This window comes from Paroedura picta, chromosome 9, assembly GCF_049243985.1.
Source record: "Paroedura picta isolate Pp20150507F chromosome 9, Ppicta_v3.0, whole genome shotgun sequence".
Lineage (NCBI taxonomy): Eukaryota > Metazoa > Chordata > Lepidosauria > Squamata > Gekkonidae > Paroedura > Paroedura picta.
This window is the reverse complement of record NC_135377.1, coordinates 73,614,792-73,635,372: the sequence shown is the minus strand read 5'-3', so window position 1 is coordinate 73,635,372 and position 20,581 is coordinate 73,614,792. Positions and strand designations below refer to the sequence as shown.

General features: G+C 46.7%; 1 protein-coding gene across 2 annotated transcripts in view; it reads right to left on the bottom strand.

The window, feature by feature from the left end:
- Positions 1-20,581, bottom strand: part of RETREG1 (reticulophagy regulator 1) — a 56,141-nt gene that overhangs the window by 8,362 nt on the left and 27,198 nt on the right. For both annotated transcript variants that reach the window (XM_077353320.1, XM_077353321.1), the window contains 3 exons: positions 5,358-5,484; positions 1,940-2,024; positions 866-1,003 (listed from right to left, as the gene is read on the bottom strand). In XM_077353320.1, the coding sequence (XP_077209435.1) occupies positions 866-1,003; positions 1,940-2,024; positions 5,358-5,484 (350 nt within the window). The remainder of the gene's footprint in view (positions 1-865; positions 1,004-1,939; positions 2,025-5,357; positions 5,485-20,581) is intronic.

Below are 20,581 nucleotides of genomic sequence, written 5' to 3'. Positions count from 1 at the left end.
AATTTTTCCACTGGAAACATAGGCAGAGTTGGTTTTTACACCCCATTGTTCACTAATCAAAAGAGTCCCAAGGCAGTTTACAGTCACCTTCCCTTCCTCTCCCCAAAACAGACACCCTGTGAAGTAGGTAGGGCTGAGAGAACTCTGACAGAACTGCCCTGTGAGAACAGCTCCAACAGGACTGTGACAAGCCCAAGGTCACCCAGCCGGCTGCATGTGGAAGAGGAGGGGGGAATCAAACCCGGCTCTCCAGATTCGAGGCCACCATTCTTAACCACTATACCAAGCTGGCTCTCAGGAAAAATTATTAGGGAGGGTAGTTGAAAAAAGCACCACTGCTCCATCATATCATATATAAGAATATAAAATAAAATAAAATCACTACCCTGATTGTTTGGGGCCCTTCTTTATATTCTGTAGCCCATTCTATACTTAGAAATGTTAACAGTATAAAATAAAATACAAGGATATTGGACTCTTTCTTTCCGATGGCTGACATCAACTTTATGCAAAAGTTGCCTATGGTTCCTTTTTGTCAGGCTCTCTTCACAGACAAGATCCATCTTTCCTTATCTCATTTGCCAAAACAATGAACATTTGATGTCCCTTACACTCAACGGATGCCTTCAAGGCAGGATTTGTGGTGTCAAGAAGCTTGTGTGTGTGTGTGTGGGGGGGTAAATACGCCACACACGGTAGAACATATTAAGGTTTGAAAACTCACTTTTGCTCCTCATAAAGATTATTTTTCTGCTTGCATTGGGCATAAATGGGCAACTGCAGAAGAAGCTCCCCTACTCTTATTTGAAACACCCATCATGAACCCTAGAATTGCAAACAGGAAGGAATCTTGCAGCTAACTTACCATCTCTCTCTTGCAATTTCTGGTTGATAAAGGCCCGGATACCAAAGTCCAGCTTCAGCAGAACTGACTTCATGCTGCTGAAGAATTTCTGCCCAAATTCACTGCGCGTTAAGAGTGGACACAGAAAGGCTCCTGATACTGCGACAGAAATAAGAAATATGCCAAAAAGGTTATCATGAAACGATCAGGAATACGAGTCCTCCTGCCACACCTTTAGCCCTAAAACCCTGCGTGCCACAGAGCATGCTGCCTTTGCTCTGGAAGAGAACATGAATGCATCCAAGGGGGCAGCAGCCGTGAAGGCAGCAGCTTTGAGCAGCTTATCGATTCCTTCCAAGTCCTTCCAACACTTTGGGATTACCATCTGGTAAGAGTGGCAAAAGTTTATTGGGCCATGCCGTGGCCGCTCTAGACATTCATGGCCATAGATAGCCTCATGAGCTCGCTTCCAGGGAGTGTCGTCGGCCTTCCTTCCTTGATTCAAATGAGTAGCCGTGTTGGTCTGAAGTAGCACAATCGAATCAGAGTCCAGGAGCACCTTGAAGACCAACCAAGATTTATTCGGGGCGGGAGCTTTCGAGTGCAAGCACTCCTTGAGTAAATAAACCTTTGTTGGTCTTAAAGGTGCTCCTGGACTCTGATTCCTTTCTGGAGAATCTCTGATAGAAGAACTTGGCTTTGGAGTGCATTAACGGTTATATCCCCCAGGGGGACCTAGAGAGCTTCCTCCCCATAATTTTGTAGGGTATAGAGTTTTTTTTATAAAGAGGGGCTTTCCCTACTCTTCCCTCATCCTTTTCGAAAAATTCTGGTAAAGGGAATAGGCGTTGTGAGCTAGGAGGTCTAGGAAAATATTCTTCATTGTCCATGGGACCCTTAACCCGTCTAAATTCAAGAGCAGCGTCCTCTGGATTAGCCTTGTTTTAAGTGTAAAGTGTCCACTGCTCTAACCAGGCAAAGGTTGAATCATCATCCATCCTGCTGATTATCACATTTTTGCAGGAAAATAGCCTTATGCTGCTGGGAATATGTGACTGCACACTCCATGTCCAGGAAAAAGGGGAAGAAACTTACAGAGAAGGTAGGAGAGGACAATTCCAGGAATGTAACTTCCCAAGACTGTGAAGAATGTGCACACACTACAGACCAGGAGGCAAAACTGTAAAAACAAACCAAGAAACACAAGTCAAAAAGAGGTCATTACATCAAGGTTTATTAAAGACGTTTCATGCTCCTTATAAAACTCAATAAAATCAGAGTCCAGCACGGGCACCTTTAAGACCAACAAAGATTTATTCAAGGCGTGAACTTTCGAGTGCTGGCAGCGGCCTTTTTCGCGGCCTTTCGCATCAGCAACGGATCAAGCAGTAAAGGAAAGGCCCCTGTTGCCGGGCGCGTCCCGCCAGAGAAGGCCTCTCACCAGGTCTGTGTCCTCGCTGAGTGAGAACCTCAAGGAGACGGGTGCTCCAGGTGCTGGCCTAATCCAGATTGGCCTGCTAGACTGGAAATGGTGTCCAGACAGGAGGTTACTGTGTCTAGACAGCACCTGGACAGCGGAGGGCAGAGGCCAGATAGGACTGCCCAGATGGGGATTTCAAAAATAGATAGAGGAACAATGGTAAGGCTGATGAAGAGAGGGCTGAACTGCTTAACTCCTATTTCTCCTTGGTCTTCTCTTGTGAGGGAAATAGTGATCAATGTGGCAAAAACGTAACACAATACGGAGGACGGGAATGGCGGCCTAGGATCACTGTTGGAGCAGTCCACAAACACCTAGTTTCTTTAAAGGAAACAAAGTCTTCTGGGCCAGATGAACTGCATCCAAGGGAACTAAAAGAACTAAAAGAACTTGCAGATATAATCTCTGAATCTCTGTCCATTATTTTTGGCACTTCTTGGAGAACAGGTGAGGTGCCAGACGATTGGAGAGGGGCACATGTTGTCCCCATCTTCAAGAAAGGGAAAAAGTAGGATCCGGGTAACTCAACCCTGTAGCTGGCAAAATTTTGGAACAAATGATCAAGCACTCGGTCCTTGAGCACCTGGAACTGAAAGCTATGATTTCTAAGACTCAGCATGGGTTTCACAAGAACACCTTATCTCTTTTATCACCTTTTAACACCTTATCTCCTTATCAGACCAACCTTATCTCTTTTTTCGAGAAAGTGACTACCTTGCTGGATCAGGGGAATGCTGCAGACATAGTTTATCTGGATTTCAGTAAAGCTTTTGATAAGGTCCCACATAATATTCTTGACAAGTTGGTAAAATGCGGCATGGATCCTAATTCTGTTAGTTGGATCAATAACTTTTTGACAGATCGTATCCAAAGGGTACTTGTTAATAGTTCGGCATCCTCTTTGAAAAGAGTGACAAGTGGGGTTCCCCAAGGATCTGTCCTGGGGCCTGTGTTGTTCAACATATTTATAAATGTGAAAAAAAACAGCGGGTGCTAGCTGTTCCCAACCTCCCTGGCAGCACTGCCTGGGTGGGTGGGAAGGGCTGCCCCCCCCCAAACTCCCCCCCCAGGGTGAAGCCGTCCCCGGTCTTTTCCCTGGGGGTGGGGGGATGAAAAAGCCTTTCCAGCCGCCGGGCATTTACCCCCCTCCCCCCAGGGAAAAAGCTTTCCCAGGGCCCGGGGAGTGCAATGGGCTCCACGAGGCCTTGGAAGGCTCCCCACCCCCACTCCCATTCCCCGGGCCAGGCGATGGGGTGCTGCGGGCCGACCTTCCTCTTTGGCGGCCAGCCTGTTTAGCCTGGAGAGGAGGCGACTGAGAGGGGATCTGACAACCATCTTCAACTCTTTAAAAGGCTGCCATGTAGAGGATGGAGCAGAGTTGTTCTCTCTTGCCCCGGAGGGACAGACCAGAACCAATGGGATAAAATTAATGCAAAAAAGATTCCCAGATGCAGAACTTTACACTTATCTTTATTAAATTGCATCTTGTTCTCATTTGCCCATTTTTCCATTGTGTTCAGATCTCGTTGAACTCTGTCTCTATCTTCCGGAGTATTTGCCAGTCCTCCCAATTTGGTGTCATCTGCAAACTTGATGAGTAGTCTCTCCACCCCCTCATCTAGATCATTAATAAATATGTTAAAAAGTACCGGGCCGAGCACCGAGCCCTGAGGTACCCCGCTACTCACCTCTCTCCAGTCTGATGAAACTCCATTGACAACAACTCTTTGAGTGCGGTTCTCTAACCAATTCCCTATCCACCTGACTATTTGAAAATCCAGATTGCAGTCCTTCAATAAGTGTAAGATGGGCCTTGTCAAAATGGGCCTCTCATTTGCCCGTTTTTCCATTTTGCCCATAAGTGTAAAGTTCTGCATCTGGGTCAGAAAAATGAAAAGCATGCCTACTGGATGGGGGATACGCTTCTAGGTAACACTGTGTGTGAACGAGACCTTGGGGTACTTGTGGATTGTAAACTAAACATGAGCAGGCAGTGTGATGCAGCGGTAAAAAAGGCAAATGCCATTTTGGGCTGTATCAACAGGGGCATCACATCAAAATCACAAGATGTCATAGTCCCATTGTATACGGCACTGGTCAGACCACACCTGGAGTACTGTGTGCAGTTCTGGAGGCCTCACTTCAAGAAGGACGTAGATAAAAAAGGTACAGAGGAGAGTGACGAGGATGATCTGGGGCAAAGGGACCAAGCCCTATGAAGATAGGTTGAGGGACTTGGGAATGTTCAGCCTGGAGAAAAGGAGGTTGAGAGGGGACATGATAGCCCTCTTTAAGTATTTGAAAGGTTGTCACTTGGAGGAGGGCAGGATGCTGTTTCTGTTGGCTGCAGAGGAAAGGACACGCAGTAATGGGTTTAAACTACAAGTACAACGATATAGGCTAGATAACAGGAAAAAATTTTCACAGTCAGAGTAGTTCAGCAGTGGAATAGGCTGCCTAAGGAGGTGGTGATCTCCCCCTCACTGGCAGTCTTCAAGCAAAGGTTGGATGCACACTTTTCTTGGATGCTTTAGGATGTTTTGGGCTGATCCTGCGTAGAGCAGGGGGTTGGCCTGTATGGCCCCTTTCAACTCTGCGATTCTATGATTGTAACTGGTGGGGGACAAGAACTGCATTTTGAATCTGGAAATCAGATTCGGCTTTGAAAGTCCTGGATAGAACTGCTTACGAATAAACGTTTGCTTTTGAAAGAAGTCGTTGTTTCGAGTCTGTCATCCTGACACTTTTGTTCAAGAAAGAAGCCACCAAAAGAAGGAAGGTTTCAAAACTGGAATAAGTACAGACGAGGGTAACCCAGATGATGAGGGGGGTTGGAGCCCCTTCCCTAGGAGGAACGGCTGGAGAGGCTGGGACTTTTCAGGGCAGCACGGCCTTCTTCCTGGTAGTTCATAGGCATCCTAATGACTGACACCAATGTCTCGGCAACCGTAAGAGAGCACTTGAGGGCATTTCCTTCTGGCAGCAGAAAGTTTATTGCCCGGAAAGAAGTAGAAGGCAAGCCTCTTACTTTACCTTGCCAGGATTCTGTTCTTTGTAGTGGACCATTTCATGAAGAAATAAAAAGCAGCCCATCAGCCTTTCTTCCACACATTGGCTTAACCTCTGCCTGTATTCAGATTTGGGATCAATGGCTTCCCAGCTGAAAAACAACAACACAACAATTCATTGTTTAAATAGCTTTATGCATTTCAGTATGTCTTTGTTAGTCACTATTTTTCTGGCATCAAATATGCAATAAAGAACTAATATTCTAGCTGTTCTTCTGTTGTCCTAAATCTGTTTTCCCTAGAATCATCCTTATCCATCCTTCCATTGTTCCTATTAATATTTGTCAAACAGACTAGGGGGTGGTACGTGTCCTGGGTGTCCAAGTTGGAACATGGCCAATCCCCTGCAGTTCCTGCTCTCCGTCCCTGGACTCTAGCCTGTTTGCTCTCAGACACGCCTCAGTGCCTAGAGCTAGCAGCAGGTAGGGGGAAAGGGCCGTGGGCAAAGGAGGGTGGAGGGTTTCCTAACGAAGGCCTTCCAGCCTGCTAAGCCGGGCATGCTAACGAGGGCCTCCCAGCCTGCTGACTGGCTGCTAAGGAGCTCTGTCCCGGGCCTGCTAATGAGCTGGCCTGCCCCACTTGATCCGGCTTTGAGCTGCTCTGGAGTCCGAGCGGCTCGAGGCTATCTTAAGCTCCCTGGCCAGGGGCGAGGGGAAGGAGACCTTTTCAAGGCTAGTAGAATAATTAAGAGTTGGAAGGGACCCCATGGGCCATCTAGTCCAACCCCCTGCACTATGCATGACACTCACAACCCTCTCGCTCATCTACTGTCACCTGCCACCCCCTTGAGCCTTCCCAGAATCAGCCTCTCCATGAGATGGCTATCCAGCTGCGGTTTAAAAATTTCCAAAGATGGAGAACCCACCACCTCCCGAGGAAGCCTGTTCCACTGAGAAACCACTCTAACTGTTAGGAACTTCTTCGGGATGTTTAGATGGAATTTCTTTTGAATTAATTTCATCCCATTGGTTCCGGTCCGTCCTTCCGGGACAAGGTCCCTGACCTTGATATCCCAGATAGTCTGATCTCATTTAATCTAAGAAACTAAGGAGGGTCCAAGTTGTTCAGTATTCTGATGGGAGACCACCCAGGAAAGGCAGGGTCATGATACAGAAGAACATTTGGCTTATATACCCCACTTTTCACTGCCTGTATCTGTTTCCTGTTCCCTGTAAACCACCCTGAGCCTTCGGGAGAGGGCAGTATATGAATGAATGAATGAATGAATGAATGAATGAATGAATGAATGAATGAATGAATGAATGAATGAAAAAATAAATAAGCAATTTATATTCCCTTCCTCTCTGCACAACAGACACCCTGTGAGGTGAGGATGAGAGAGCTCTAACAGAACTGCTTTGTGAGCTGAGCAACATCAGGATGGTGACAAGCCCAAGGTCACCTAATGTAGCGATCCCCAACCTGTGGGCCGTCAACTAATTGAAGGTGGGCCGCGAAGGACGCCTCCCCCCCCCCCGGCCCTTTACAACACACTTCGGGTGTCATTGTCTCACATCACTCCCAGATGGGACTATCTCGTTGCAGAGAAACAAGCTCAGGGTTCCCATTGATTTGTCATTGACATGAGTTAAAATTTCCATGAAAATAAAATGTTCCTTATGTTCATTGTTGTGGCGTGTCTGTATCTTATTTTGAAGGGATGTTTAAACATTACCATAGCGACCAGAGAGCGTTAGGGCAGTGCTTGAGAGCAGAGGAGTAAACTACCCCCCCCCCAACGGGCCTCAGTAAAAGCCGTTGAGTGGTCCCCAGTGATAAAAAGGTTGGGGACCACTGACCTAATGGACTGCATGTGGAAGAGGAGTGGGGAAACGAACCTGGCTCACCATATTAGAAGTCACTGCCCTTAACAACGACACTAGAAGGCAGGCAATGGTAAACCATCTCTGAACATTTCTTGCCTAGGAAACTCCAAGGGTAAAATTGTTTGTGTGTGTGTGTGTGTGTGTGTATACATATATATGTTAACCTGTATACCACCACTCTCAAAGACTAGCAGCAGTTTACAATAAAAGAATAAAACAATAACCCTTAAAAACCCCAGACATAAAAGATGGCAATTCATTCAAAATCAACCCCCCGTCTCCTCCCCTGCCCACCGTGCAGTCCAGAGCTCTTTCATTAGGAGTGAGGGGCCTGATCTCATTGGTTCAAGGGGATCCCCTGATGATAATTCCAGGACCACAGCCTGGCCTTAACCATGTGCCTGGCGGAAGAGCTCCATCTTACAGGCCCTGAGGAAAGCTGGTATCTCCGGCAGGGCCTTTAGCTGTTCCAGGAGCTCATGCCACCAGGCTGGCGCCAGGGACAAAAAGGCCCTGGCCCTGGTCAAGGCCAGGCAAATGTCCCAGGGGGCTCGAGACCACCAGCAGATTCATATCCGCAGAGCGGAGTGTCCCGCGGGGGCCATAAGCAGACAATTTGATGGCACTTCTCACCACTATCAAATCTAGTGCTTTGCCAGATTAATTCATCACAGAAATCACCAGCCCTGTTTACCTGTTACTGGTTACTGCAATGTCAATGGTTAATCATGAGAAACTGGAAAGAAGGGATGGGACTGCTTCTTAGCCATTCAGAATATATTCTCTGTCAAAATACATCATGACCATTTGTAGGAATACTCTGAGAGTAGGATTTTTGAATATCAGCTGTTGGTTACACTTTTGCCTTGTCCTCCTTCCAAGAAGCTCATGGCTGCATTTGAGTTCTCCCTCTTCCATTTGATTTTTACAATATGGTTGTGAGACAGTAGAGGGTGAGGGAGAGTAAATGACACTGAGTTATACTACACAATTTGAGTCCAATGGCACCCTTAAGTCCAACAAAGATTTATTCAGGGTGTGAGCTTTTGTGTGCATGCACACTTCCTCAGATAATGGATCAGGGAGAGAGAGTAAATAAGTAGCAAATTAGTAAACAGCATAAGTTCAAATATGATAATTCTTTGCTAGAAGAGTCAATCAGTCCTGTGGGTTCAATTGTCATTCACAAAAACATTGAGGCAATAAAAATGTAAATTTAGTGATTAATGGCAGACACTTTCCCAGTTGTGAAAAGAAGAAATTAAAAGCGACTTCTTGTTAGCTCTGTCCATCTCCAACCAAGCATGGAGCAAACCCACAAAATGACAAGCCGTGCTGTTGTTGTTATCCTGTCCTGAGACCAGAGAGGTAGCTTCTAATTAGCATTACATTCATACTTACATCATATAGCAGTCTCACTGACCCAAATAAAATAAAAGCAGAGGGGATTGCAAGGAATGTTCATATAAGAATTGAATGAGATCAGCATACATTGTGAGATAAGAAATCAATGTCCTTGTTGAGTCCTGGGGATTCCATTGTTTTGAGTGTTGTATTATTATTTATTTATTTGACTTATATACCGCCACCCACAGCTAGCAGTCTCAGTACGTTATAAAATAAGCCTACATAAAAACAATCTCCATTAAAAACCCCATTAAAACCATCAATATACAGTTTACAAAACATAGCAGTAATGGACACCCTCTCTCCCAACCAGTGCGAACACGTGAGGTGCCAGAGGGATACTTATGGCAAAAAACATGGTGGCAGTGTATTCCTGGGGGGGGGGGGGGCATCCAATCTTCCACGCCCTGGTCCCTACCATATACCTGGCAGAAGAGCTCCATCTTACAGGCCCCGCGGAATTCCAAAAGTTCCCACAGGGCTCTCAGCTCTTTTGAGGACTCATTCCACCAGGTAGGGACCAGGACTGAAAAGGCACTGGCTTTAGTCAAGGCCAGGTGAGCTTCCCTGGGGCCAGAAACAACCAATAAGTTGGTACCCACAGAGCGTAAGGCCCTATGGGGGGTGTGGGGCAGCAGGCAGTCCTTCAGATATGGGGGTCCCAGACTGCGAAGGGCCTTAAAGGTCAAAACCAAAACCTTGAACCTAATCTGGACTACAACTGGTAACCAATGCAGCAGCCTCAGCACAGGCTGGATATGAGCCTTCCAAGATGGGCCTGTGAGGACCCTAGCAGCTGTATTTTGAACCAGCTGTAATTTCTGGGTCAGAGACAAAGGCAGGCCCACATAGAGCGAGTTACAGAAATCAATTCTGGAGGTGACCATCACATGGATCACCATGGCCAGGTGTTCCGGGAACAGGTAGTGTGCTAGTAGCCTCGCCTGGCGAAGGTGGTAAAACGCCCTGTGACTCCATGGTCAGTGAGGCATCCAGGATCGCTCCCAAGTTCCTGACCTGGGCCATGATGGTCAGTCGTGACCCTGCCAGGATGGGTAAACGTGCTTCCTGTCCTGCCCCCTTCCTTCCAAGCCTTAGGACCTCCATCTTAGAGGGGTTGAGTTTCAGGCAACTCTGCTTGAGCCATCCAGCTATGGCTTTCAAACATCTGGTGAATGGTTCTGGGGGGGGGGGTCCGAATGGCTGTCCGTCAGAAGATAGAGTTGGGTGTTACTGGCAATAACTTGCATTTCGGCAGTCTTTCTTTCTAGCGTGTTCTTGAAGTTTCTTTGCAATCAAATAAGCTCCTTTGAGGTCCCTTATTGAATGTCTTGGAAGGATGAAGTTTTTCTCAGTCCTGTGACTTTTCATGTCAGACGTGTTTCCATTTGTTCTTTGGCAGAGGGTATGACTGTGTTCCTCAAAACTATTGGACATTGCATGAGGCCTCTAAGTAAGAAAAGCCTGCCATGGTGGTGTAGTGAATAGGATTTTGGATTGGGATTCTCTTTCTCTCTGTTTTCTCTACCGCACTGGATTCTGGCAAGCAGGGGTAGTCAACCTGTGGTCCTCCAGATGTTCATGGACTACAATTCCCATGAGCCCCTGCCAGCGTTTGTTGGCAGGGGCTCATGGGAATTGTAGTCCATGAACATCTGGAGGACCACAGGTTGACTACCCCTGCTGGCAAGGATAAAATGAGGAAGAGACATGTATGCTTCTCTGAGCTTCCTGGATGAAGGACAGGATGAAAACGGAGACAGACAGACAGACAGGAGAGTTATCTGAGTTCCTTTCAGAGCTGGCTGCATGATGTTGCTAGGTCAGAAGGACACCGTGTAAATTCTTGGGACACAGGAGTCAGCCTATGCCACTTCCCTCACTTATAGCTTGAATAACATACACACAATTAAACTTCTTTTTGAAAGGTTACACTAAGCAGAAATGTTAAGGCATAATTGGGCCCTTTCCCAGCCTCCAATACAGTACCCTAAAGTTCAGTGAGTTCATGTATGGGTAACTGTAATAATAAGTGTAACGCTCAAGCCATAGGTCATAAAAACCATAAGAACAAACAACATAAACATTCAACAGCATGTATCATGTGCAAAAAAGTAAAAGCCTCTTGTGGCGCAGAGTGGTAAGGCAGCAGACATATAGTCTGAAGCTCTGCCCATGAGGTTGGGAGTTCAATCCCAGCAGCCAGCTCAAGGTTGACTCAGCCTTCCATCCTTCCAAGGTTGGTAAAATGAGTACCCAGCTTGCTGGGGGGTAAACGGTAATGATTGGGGAAGGCACTGGCAAACCACCCCATATTGAGTCTGGCATGAAAACACTAGAGTGTGTCACCCCGAGGGTCAGACATGACTCGGTGCTTGCACGGGGGATACCTTTACCTTTAATCATGTGCAAGGTATCTATAACAGCTGGAGCTGTCATATAATATTTTGCTATGGGATTAGTGGGTGGAGAATTGGCGTGGCCTGTCAGAGGCCCTGGCAGGTCACGCCCACTCAGGACTTTGGCCCAATCATTGGGTCATAGTTCTGACAGGGCCCGCCCACCCAGCTCAGCCAGGGGCAATCTGGAGACATCGCTGTCAGTCTGCCCCTGACCACCGCAGGGAGAGGAGGTCAGTAGGGCTGCCAAGGGGGATAAGAACAGAGGCTTGGACAGGCTGTGCCACCCCTTTTTGCCCCAAGGCTGCCCTGTCATTTCCAACTGTAACTTCCTTCCCTTTGCCTCAGACCACTGGCAGGAGGCTGGTGAATGCACTCCCTCCCCCCTCCCTTCAAGCCTGCTGCGAAGGAGCCTCTGACAGTCCCTGACTGAGGGGAGGGAGGCATGTTCTTCTGAGAGCAACGCAGGGGAGCCTGAGGGCCTTCCTTTTGAGGGTGGGGAACTTATCCCTTCTGCCAAATAATTGGCTGACAGGGAGGCCACAGAAAAGCCCCTTCTCACTTAAAATACTGCTCTGGCCGCGGGTTAAACACAGCCAAGTCATGTGTATTTCTTCTTCTCAACTCTCTTCAGTTTTGAGGCCTACAGCACAGCGTTATTCTGGAGATGAAACTAGATACTGTTGTGGAGGTTCTTTTGTCTCCTCTTTCATCTGCACAACAACACTATGCAGTATGCCTCAAGTCTTTCAATTCAACAACAACCTGTGTGGCAGGAATTAAATGTTTCTTCTCCACCACAACCCTGTCCAAAGTAGCCCGTTGTGCCTGGGCAACTGATCTTTAAACTCTGAAGATGAGCTTTAATTTCAGGAGCTCTCCAGGCCCCACCTGGAGGTTGGCTACCCCTGGGTTGAAAATATTCCTGGAGGTTTGGAGGTGGGACTTCAAAATCGTACAATGCCTCAGAGTCCAGCGTTCAAATGAGCCAATATTGCCTGCAGAGCTGATCATTATAATCTAGAGATGAGCAGTGATCTAGATACTATGGTAGAGGTTGGAGGCTGCAGTTGGGAGGGAGTGGTGCACATGTGTCCCTCCTGGGCTGTGGGCTATGTCCATACCTTAGCAGCAACTGTTTGTATTCTGGGGCGCAGACAGACAGACCAGCATCAGTCCTGTAAGTCTGGAAAGTGCAGGAAGATCTAAATAAAGAATATTTACAGCCTGAAACTGTAAATAGTGAACAAGTAAATGGCTGGAGAGACATGGGAACTGTAATGACTTTTTTCAATCTTGGTCTGGCAAATAAAAAAACTGTATAAAAAAACTTACTAAGGTCAAGACTGCTGTGCACACTTCCTCTTAGGGTTGCCAGCTTCCATGTGAAGCTTTCTTCCCCACCTCCCTCATTGGGAGTCTGCTATGGGGAGAGGTAGGGAAGACGATTGGAAACCTGAGGCCTGCTGGGTCACTGCAGCCCATCCCCAGTACTCTCAGACCTCTCACAGCACCACATCCAGGTTGTCTATTGTGGGGAGACGAAGGGAAAAGGTATTTGGAAACTGCTTTGAGACTCCTTTGGCTAGTAAACAACAATCCAGTTATTCTTCTGTGGAGCAACCATGAAAGAAGCATGTGGGCACATAACATTTTATCAACAGTGAAAAAATGGAGACAGAAGGAGTAGGTAGACACCTGTGTACTGGGAGTACCCCATGTGTATTAGGGCAAGGGGGCATTTCGGTGTCTATGGCCTAATTCACACAAGAAGGGAAATGATGCAGAACTGAGAGGAATTGGTTGCCATGTAATCTCCCCCTAAGAGTCTCCAGTCTGATTTTCCCTTCACATATCTGAAGACATAGCTTTGGAAAGCTCATCTGTAACCACTATGCTACAATTCCTAAAGGTCAGTCCTCTTCCACATTCAACAAACATTCCACACCACAGGTTCCTGACACCCATATCTCCACACCCATGCCCTCATTTGCCACCACGCCACCACAACCTCCCACACAACACACACATTCAACCCCATGCCCTTACAGACTGGACAACTCCTCCCCTTCCTTTTCCCACCGCCAAGCTCTAGCGCCTGTTTTATTCCTGGATCCAACAGGATTTGCCCCTAGAGATAAAATAAAACATTTAAAATAAAAGTAGGATTTAAAATTAAATTTAAATTAAGAACAGGCAGTTAATGGATGTCATCGGTAAAACTGGAGACAAATCTTTTCCTAAAACTTATAGAAGAGTAAGATAAAGGTAAAACATGTGCCAAGACAAACACCCTGCCAGAAACCTCAGATAATGTTAGTGCTCTTAACGAAGATGGTGAGGCGTTTAGAGACCAAGACGTAGGAGGAAAGGTTGGAGGAGCTTGGTCTGTTTAGCCTGGAGAGGAGACGACTGAGAGGGGATCTGATAACCATCTTCAAGTATTTAAAAGGCTGCTATATAGACAATGGAGCAGAGTTGTTCTCTCTTGCCCCGGAGGGACAGACCAGAATGAATGGGATGAAATTAATTCAAAAGAAATTCCATCTAAACATCCGGAAGAAGTTCCTGACTGTTAGAGCGGTTTTTCAGTGGAACAGGTTTCCTCGGGGGGGGGGGGGTCTCCTTCTTTGGAGATTTTTAAACAGAGGCTGGAAAGCCATCTGACGGAGAGGCTGATTCTGTGAAGGTTCAAGAGGGTGGCAGGTTACAGTAGATGAGCGATAGGGATCTGAGTGTCCTGCAATGTGCAGGGGGTTGGACTAGATGACCCAGGAGGTCCCTTCCAGCTCTATGATTCTATCATCTATGGGTAGCACAGACAGAGACTTACAAAAATATAACAGACATGTGCATTTTCCACCAAGGCCAGCCAGCTGTCAAGGGCCAGAGACACACCCGCATCTGTTGCCACCCCACCAGCAGGTGAACGATCCCTCCCTCTCCAATGTCATTTCAAAACAGTAAACATAACAATGATATCTTAAATTGTGCCTGACATTTCTGCACAGGAGCTTTCTGGGCTCTCCAATTTAACTCGACATTTTGAAAAACAGCACCACCCTCCGCACTTCTGCCAGCCTTGACCAGGGACAAGAACTTTTGACACCCCCACCCACCAGATTTAAAGCTTCTATTTTTGTGCAGGTTGTAGAAATGCTCACAAGCTGGGTGAGAAAGGGGGCAACAGGTGCACAGGGAGCACAAGGATGAACTACAGGTGTGCACAGGAACAGCGATGGGTCTCTTCCACTCCCTTTTCTCCAAAGAAGACAAGGAATTTTGGTCCTCACTGGAAACGAAAACAATCAACTACCCTGACAGCATCACTTGTTTAAGATGCCACAATTCAGAGGTGTTTTGGGAATATTTGTTCATCTAAGACCACTGAGGACAGCCAGCACCATCTCCTTTTCTCCCACCTTCGCACAAACACGTGTGCTGCCACCTATACACATAAGATGAACGTCAACACTATGAAACTGTTTTCTCCCTTACAAACACATTCTTTAACTTTTGAAATTTAAAGCTTACTCAGCCAGAGCTGGGCAGCAGAACCAAATTTGCCACCAACTCATGTCTGGGCTTATCTTACATCCATGACATGGACTGGATACCAATGAACATGATTACGATCTCTCCAAAATGAAGGGGCAAAGGAAGGGTGTGGACGGTCTTACATACATTCCTCTTGCCAGATCCAAACGGATCCAAACAGCGTTTTGTATTTAAACCTAAGCTGCCTCCCCCTGTTTGTATGGGCAGGATGTTGATTTCTCCTTCGGGCAGCAGCAAGCCAGCTCAGAGTGGCTCCCCCCACCCTCAGTGGCAGCATTTTAGGGCTCTATTTCACAATCTGGGGGTCCCAACCCAAAGGTCAATCACAAAGCCTGTGAAACTGGGTCCCAAGCTTTTGCATACTGTGTATTTTTAAGTGGGTCCCCATCTCAAGTAAATCTGGATTCGTGGTTCACTATATCAAAAATGTGGAGAAAACAGAGTTGCTTACATGTAACTGTTGTTCGTGGACGTCTTGTGTGCAGGGGGCATACGTTGGGGGCTGCGCATGCACAGGCCTGGTGCTCGGAACTTCCCTAGCTAAAAATCTCCAAAGAGGGAACCTGCACACCCGACCGCACATGCGTGGGCTTTCCCGCTCGTCAGTCATGTGATCCTAGGTCGGAGCGCCCAGCCTCCTCAGTTCCAGTCGCCACCATACTGATAGATTAAATATCCACAAGGACTCAGTGGGGCATAATATCTGTCATAATGTAAATTGGGTTACACAGAGGAAACATGCAATCACATCTGCAAAAACTAGTGCCCTGGCAATTACACGTTTCTTTTACACCAGTGGAAACCAGTACGTGCCAGCAGCCCTCAAAGTATTCAATGGGAAACTAAGTGCCCAGCTGCTCTGTGGCATCCCTATTTGGATCAACGCTTTTAACCAAGCAGTCGAAAGTCTCCAATCTGTCTTCCTTCGTAAAATCCTTGGCACCCCGAACTGTGTCTCTTGCGCAGTCCTATGTCTAGAAACCAGCCAGCGACTATTGGTTGTTAACAATCAAATTCTGGCTTCGCATTCATTTTAGATCTGACCCCAATAGTCTAATTTCCCTTATGCTGTCTGAAGATGAGTCATCTACTTGGTTAAGACACATTGAGGGGAAAATTAAATCTATAGGAATCTCTTTAGACTCCTTGTATCTGGTATCTGAAAAGACTGCATTTAATTAAATTAAACGCAGACTGTTAGACATAGAACTGCAGGAACTTAGCAGTAAAGCTAGAAATGTTTGTTCCCCATTGAGCTTGGGGATCTCACCAAGCTCTCAGCCCCTAGCTGCGTACTTCTACCATCTAATCATCCCACAACAGCGTAGAGCATTCATGTTGGCTAGAACTAATGCTCTACCTTCTGCTGTTCTTTATGGGAGATTTCAACAGATCCCGCATTCAGCTAGGTTGTGCCCCTGTGGACAATGCTGTATAGAATCAATTGCACACGTTTTCTTCCCTTGTCCATTTTATTCCTCGATCCAAGCCAAATTTCTTAACTCACTGCTGTGTAAAAGAGAACTGCATTCAGATGAACGTAAGATTCGGTTTCTTTTGACATCCCAGAACCCTGATATAATTGAACCCCTTGCAAAGTTTTTGTATCTTGCCATGAGAGATCGTGAATGTATTATGTCTTCCTCTAAAGCGGTGGTTCCCAACCACTGGGCCGCAGCCCGGTGACAGGCCGCGAAGTCCCTGGCACTGGGCCGCAGCTCCCTCTCCCCGCCCCCCCCCCCCCCGCAGTAAGAAACTTCCGAGGCCGCAAGCTTGTGGCCCGGCAGGCTTCTTACTGTGGGAGGGGGGGAGAGGGACACATGCGCCATGCGCGGCCGGGCAATCGCCCTCCCTGCTGCCGCTGGTCCCCAGCCTGAAAAAGGTGGGGGACCAGTACTCTAAAGCATGATCTCTGCCTTTGTTTTCTCTAGCAGTGGATCCTTTTGCACTTTCCCTCCTCATATTGTACTTTTATTAAAGGCTTGTTGTAAAATTGTCCTTATGTTGAAAAGGTGCTTTACTCTGAACAGGTCGCAGCCCTGCAGATGTCCTGAAGGGGAACAGTTCTCAAGAAGGCAGCTGATGAACCTGCGCTCTTAATGAATCAGCCCTCAGTTGCAAAGGGCAAGGCAGGGAGGGCGCTTTATGTGCACCACAAATTGCTGAAACCAACCATCTGGAAACGGCCTATGAAGCATCAGTCCCAGCGTGCCTCATCCAACCCCAGTTTGTGCTCCTGCACGGAGTTGGGACACTCAAGTTCCCAGTGCGTAAACGGTCATTGTGATGTAGTGCTATGTATTTTGTATTTACAATGTCCAATGATAATCCTGCAGCAATGAACAGAAGGCTATTGTTGCTGACCCCAAAACAAAATGTTTCACAAAGCAAGCCAAATGAGCACGTTATGTTTGAGGTTTTGGCTTTGTTCCCTGGCAAGAGAGGTGTCTTTCTAGCACAGACCCCAAGCCCTCACCGAGTGGTCATGACAAGCACATGCTGCAACCCATCATGGTTGTAAAGGCAAGCCAAGAAATTCAGTTCCTTCAGGTTCTCCGAAAATGACGAATGGTCTCATGCTGTCAAGTCAGTCACCAGACGCCGCTGCAAGCAATATGAACCCACCAGATTTTTTCTTACAAAGGTAAGTGACATCTCAAGTCACTAATTAAAAAAGTAAGAAGAAAGGCAGCTACCTAAGCCAGGGTGAAATGTTCTAGTCACATCAACAAGGCAGAGTACACAGGGACACACTCGCTTGGCTCCAAGTCATGGCAAAAGAGGGATCAGGACGGCACGAACAGAACGCTCGCCAGTATGCAGCATCCGGTATTCCCAACACCTCTAAACAGCCTTAGGACTGGGAGATGGATTATTAGTGCCAAATGCCGCTCTGGATTCTGTTTGTTTTTTAAAGCAACCAATTATTTTTCCTTCCCTCATTTAATTAATTAATCTAATTCCATTCTGTGTAGCCAAGGAAACTAACCCAATATAAACACAACTGAGGATTCAGGTGAGTAGCCATGTTCGTCTGGCGCAGCAGAATAAGGTTTAAGTCTAGTCAACCAAGTTTTATTTAGGGGTAAGTGTTCCTGTGCACAACACTGAGATAGCAGAGTTTCCACGGTAGCAATATCATTTGGATTTGTATTTTTAAAGGGTTGTCTTTTTCGTCCGTTACTGCACTAAAATTTGCAGCAAAGGAATCCCCAGAAAACTGGACCTCATCTTTTCAAGCAGGGTCTAAAGGGGTCTAATTCAGGGCTGCCCAATGCAGAAATGCGTGCAATCAGGTTTTTCCCCGCGCCCACAATTCTGAGTCTTTTGGGAACACCCCCTTCCTCATCAACCATCCTCCCTCCCTCCTCGTGAAAATACTGTTTTTTTTAAACAAAAGGGGTGATCATGTTACAACGCTGTTTCTAAGGGTTTTTTTAAAGCGATTTTGCAGTCTTGCACAGCAGCGTTATAACGCTATATCCCGGGTGTTTTTTTAAATTTGTAATTACATTCAGGACACTTTGGGGGGGGGGAGGACAGGAGATGATCAAGGGTCACAATGGTGGGGTTAAGAGGCACAATGAAAACAAAGTGTAAGCAGGCATCATTTTACAGAAAACACATTTTTTTGACAAAGGGAAGGGAGCAAAACGTGATGGGAGGCTGCCTCCGTCAGACTCAGAGGGGGAAGCGTGTAATGAATTTCAGCCTGGGAAATAAGGGGAGGAAAACTCCAAGTGTGGAAAGGCTTCTTTCATTCTTCCCTCTTCTTTCTTTCATTCTTCCATCCTTCTTCCCTCTTTCACTCTTCCTTCCTTTATCCCCCTTCCTTTTTGTCTCTTCCTTCCATTTTTTTTCCACCTTCTACCTTCATCCCCCTTCCTTTTTCTTTCTGTCTCCGTCCCTTTCTTCTGTCCTCCTTTCTCCTCCTTTGTTTGTTTCTTCTACATTCCAGCTATTTTCTCCAGAGGAACTGATGCCTGGAGATTAGTTGTTATCCATGAACATCTCCAGGCCGCCATCTGGAGGCTGGCAACCCAGCTGCCTGCACATGGATTAGGAGTGGGGCATCAGACCTGGCCCTTGAGATTTAAGTCTGCTACTCTTTAACAACTTCACTGAATCTCAAGTTCACGCAGGGAACAGAGGAGGGAGGGCCAGCACCCAGGAAGGACACAGTGCAGGTGTATGTCCTAGCACCCATTGTATTTCTGGGTGCAACGGGCTTCTCCCCTAGTACCTAGAATAAAACTTGTCTGGTCCTAAAGGTGACTCAAAATCTCTTTTAGATACCTCATAATGAACATCTCTCTACAGCAGCACACCAAGCCTTCCTCCAAGATATGGCCCAAGGAAGGAGCCACGTGGCTGAGTTCCAAACACAGGGTCTCCATTTATGACTTGTCAAGCCCAGGAAAAGAACATGCGCATTCACGCAGGCTGGAATGATTGTAATTTATATTTCTATCCGCAATTGTTCTGAGTAGCTCAAAGTGCATACAGAACAAAACCAAAAAACATAAACTCAGCATAAACTCAGCACTCAAAACAAGAAACCAACCAGCTCTGAATGGAGCAGCAGAAGAGCTAAGAGATCTACAGAGTAGCCCCCAAAAGAGCATCTCTGGGCGAGAGGATGTCTTTGTGTATCTCAAGGAGCACTTGACCTTGACGGTGCCTTGCACAATATCCAAGGTAGCCCATTCCATAACATGGGTGAAACAACAGAAAAGGCTGAAGAATCTTTTATTTTACGAAGGCATTTCCCCCCTGAAGGAAACCCAAAGCTGCCTGCTTCATTCTGCTCTCCTCACAAAAGCCCTGTGAGATACATGGGGCTACACAGGGTCTGTCACCCACAAGCTCCCACAGCAGACTGGGGATTCAAACGTGAGCCTCTCACACCCTAACCTTGTCACTCTAACCACTAAGGCTGCTATGCCGACCCAACACACCAGACGCACATGGGGGCAGAGCCCGGGGAAAGGGACAGGAGAGGCCAATGGGCTCCTTCAAGCAGAAATAGTTCCCAAGGTTTGTGACTCTCAGGTGGTAAAAGGCTCTGAGGACAGAAGCCTGCCACATGAGGGATCCCTGTCATCAGAGCAATCCCACTGGCAGGCAGTCTCAGGGGAAAAGAAAACAAGATTAAAAGCCTACTCAAGCAGACAGAAGGCAGGTTTGTGACTCCAGGTGAGGACCGGCATGACCAACAGTTCACAATATTAACTTTTATTAGTACCACCATTCAATGGTCTATTATGATCATGGCCCACATATATTAGCAGAGCAGTTAACCATATTAAAACAGCTTTCCCCACTTTCAACACATCACTATAATTAAAGAAAACAGACATATTTTTCACTCAAGCGTTGGCAAAGTACCAGTGATTACTTATCGACAGCAATATTTAATACACAGAAAATGTTCTGAATAATTCAAGGGGAAGATTGTCCCATCTTACTTGAATGCCATGCAAACACTGGATACAGAAACCATCTTAAATGACGCCCACCACTACTGCTCAGTGTGGTGAGCACATTCAAAACTACATTCAGCCACCATGTTGGGAACCTGTGCTGAACTGGTGGATTTTCAGACACCACCCCTTGTTGAAAACTTACACGGGGAGGAGAAAGGTTTTCCCTTAAATTGTTGCAAAATGTTAGTCAAGCAGCTATCTGTCTATGTAAAGTGGCAGCTTTAAGTCCTTGCTCTGTTCCATCCTATTGGAACTCTAAAACGCTCTTAATCTTTGGGGACATGTGAGAGACCTTCTTCCTTTGGCACCATCTCATGAATACCTTTCATGTATAATTACATATTTTGTTGTTAAAATGTCTTCTGGCTGCCAGAATCATGCCAGTGACTTTGTGACTCTATCCTCTACTGAGTAGTTGTGTTTGCTCGGCCTCTAGGTGGCTGTTGAGTCACTCTAGCCTGAAGTGCCAGACTGGTTCCTGATGTCGAAGGTCCATGCTCATAGGGAGGTGAA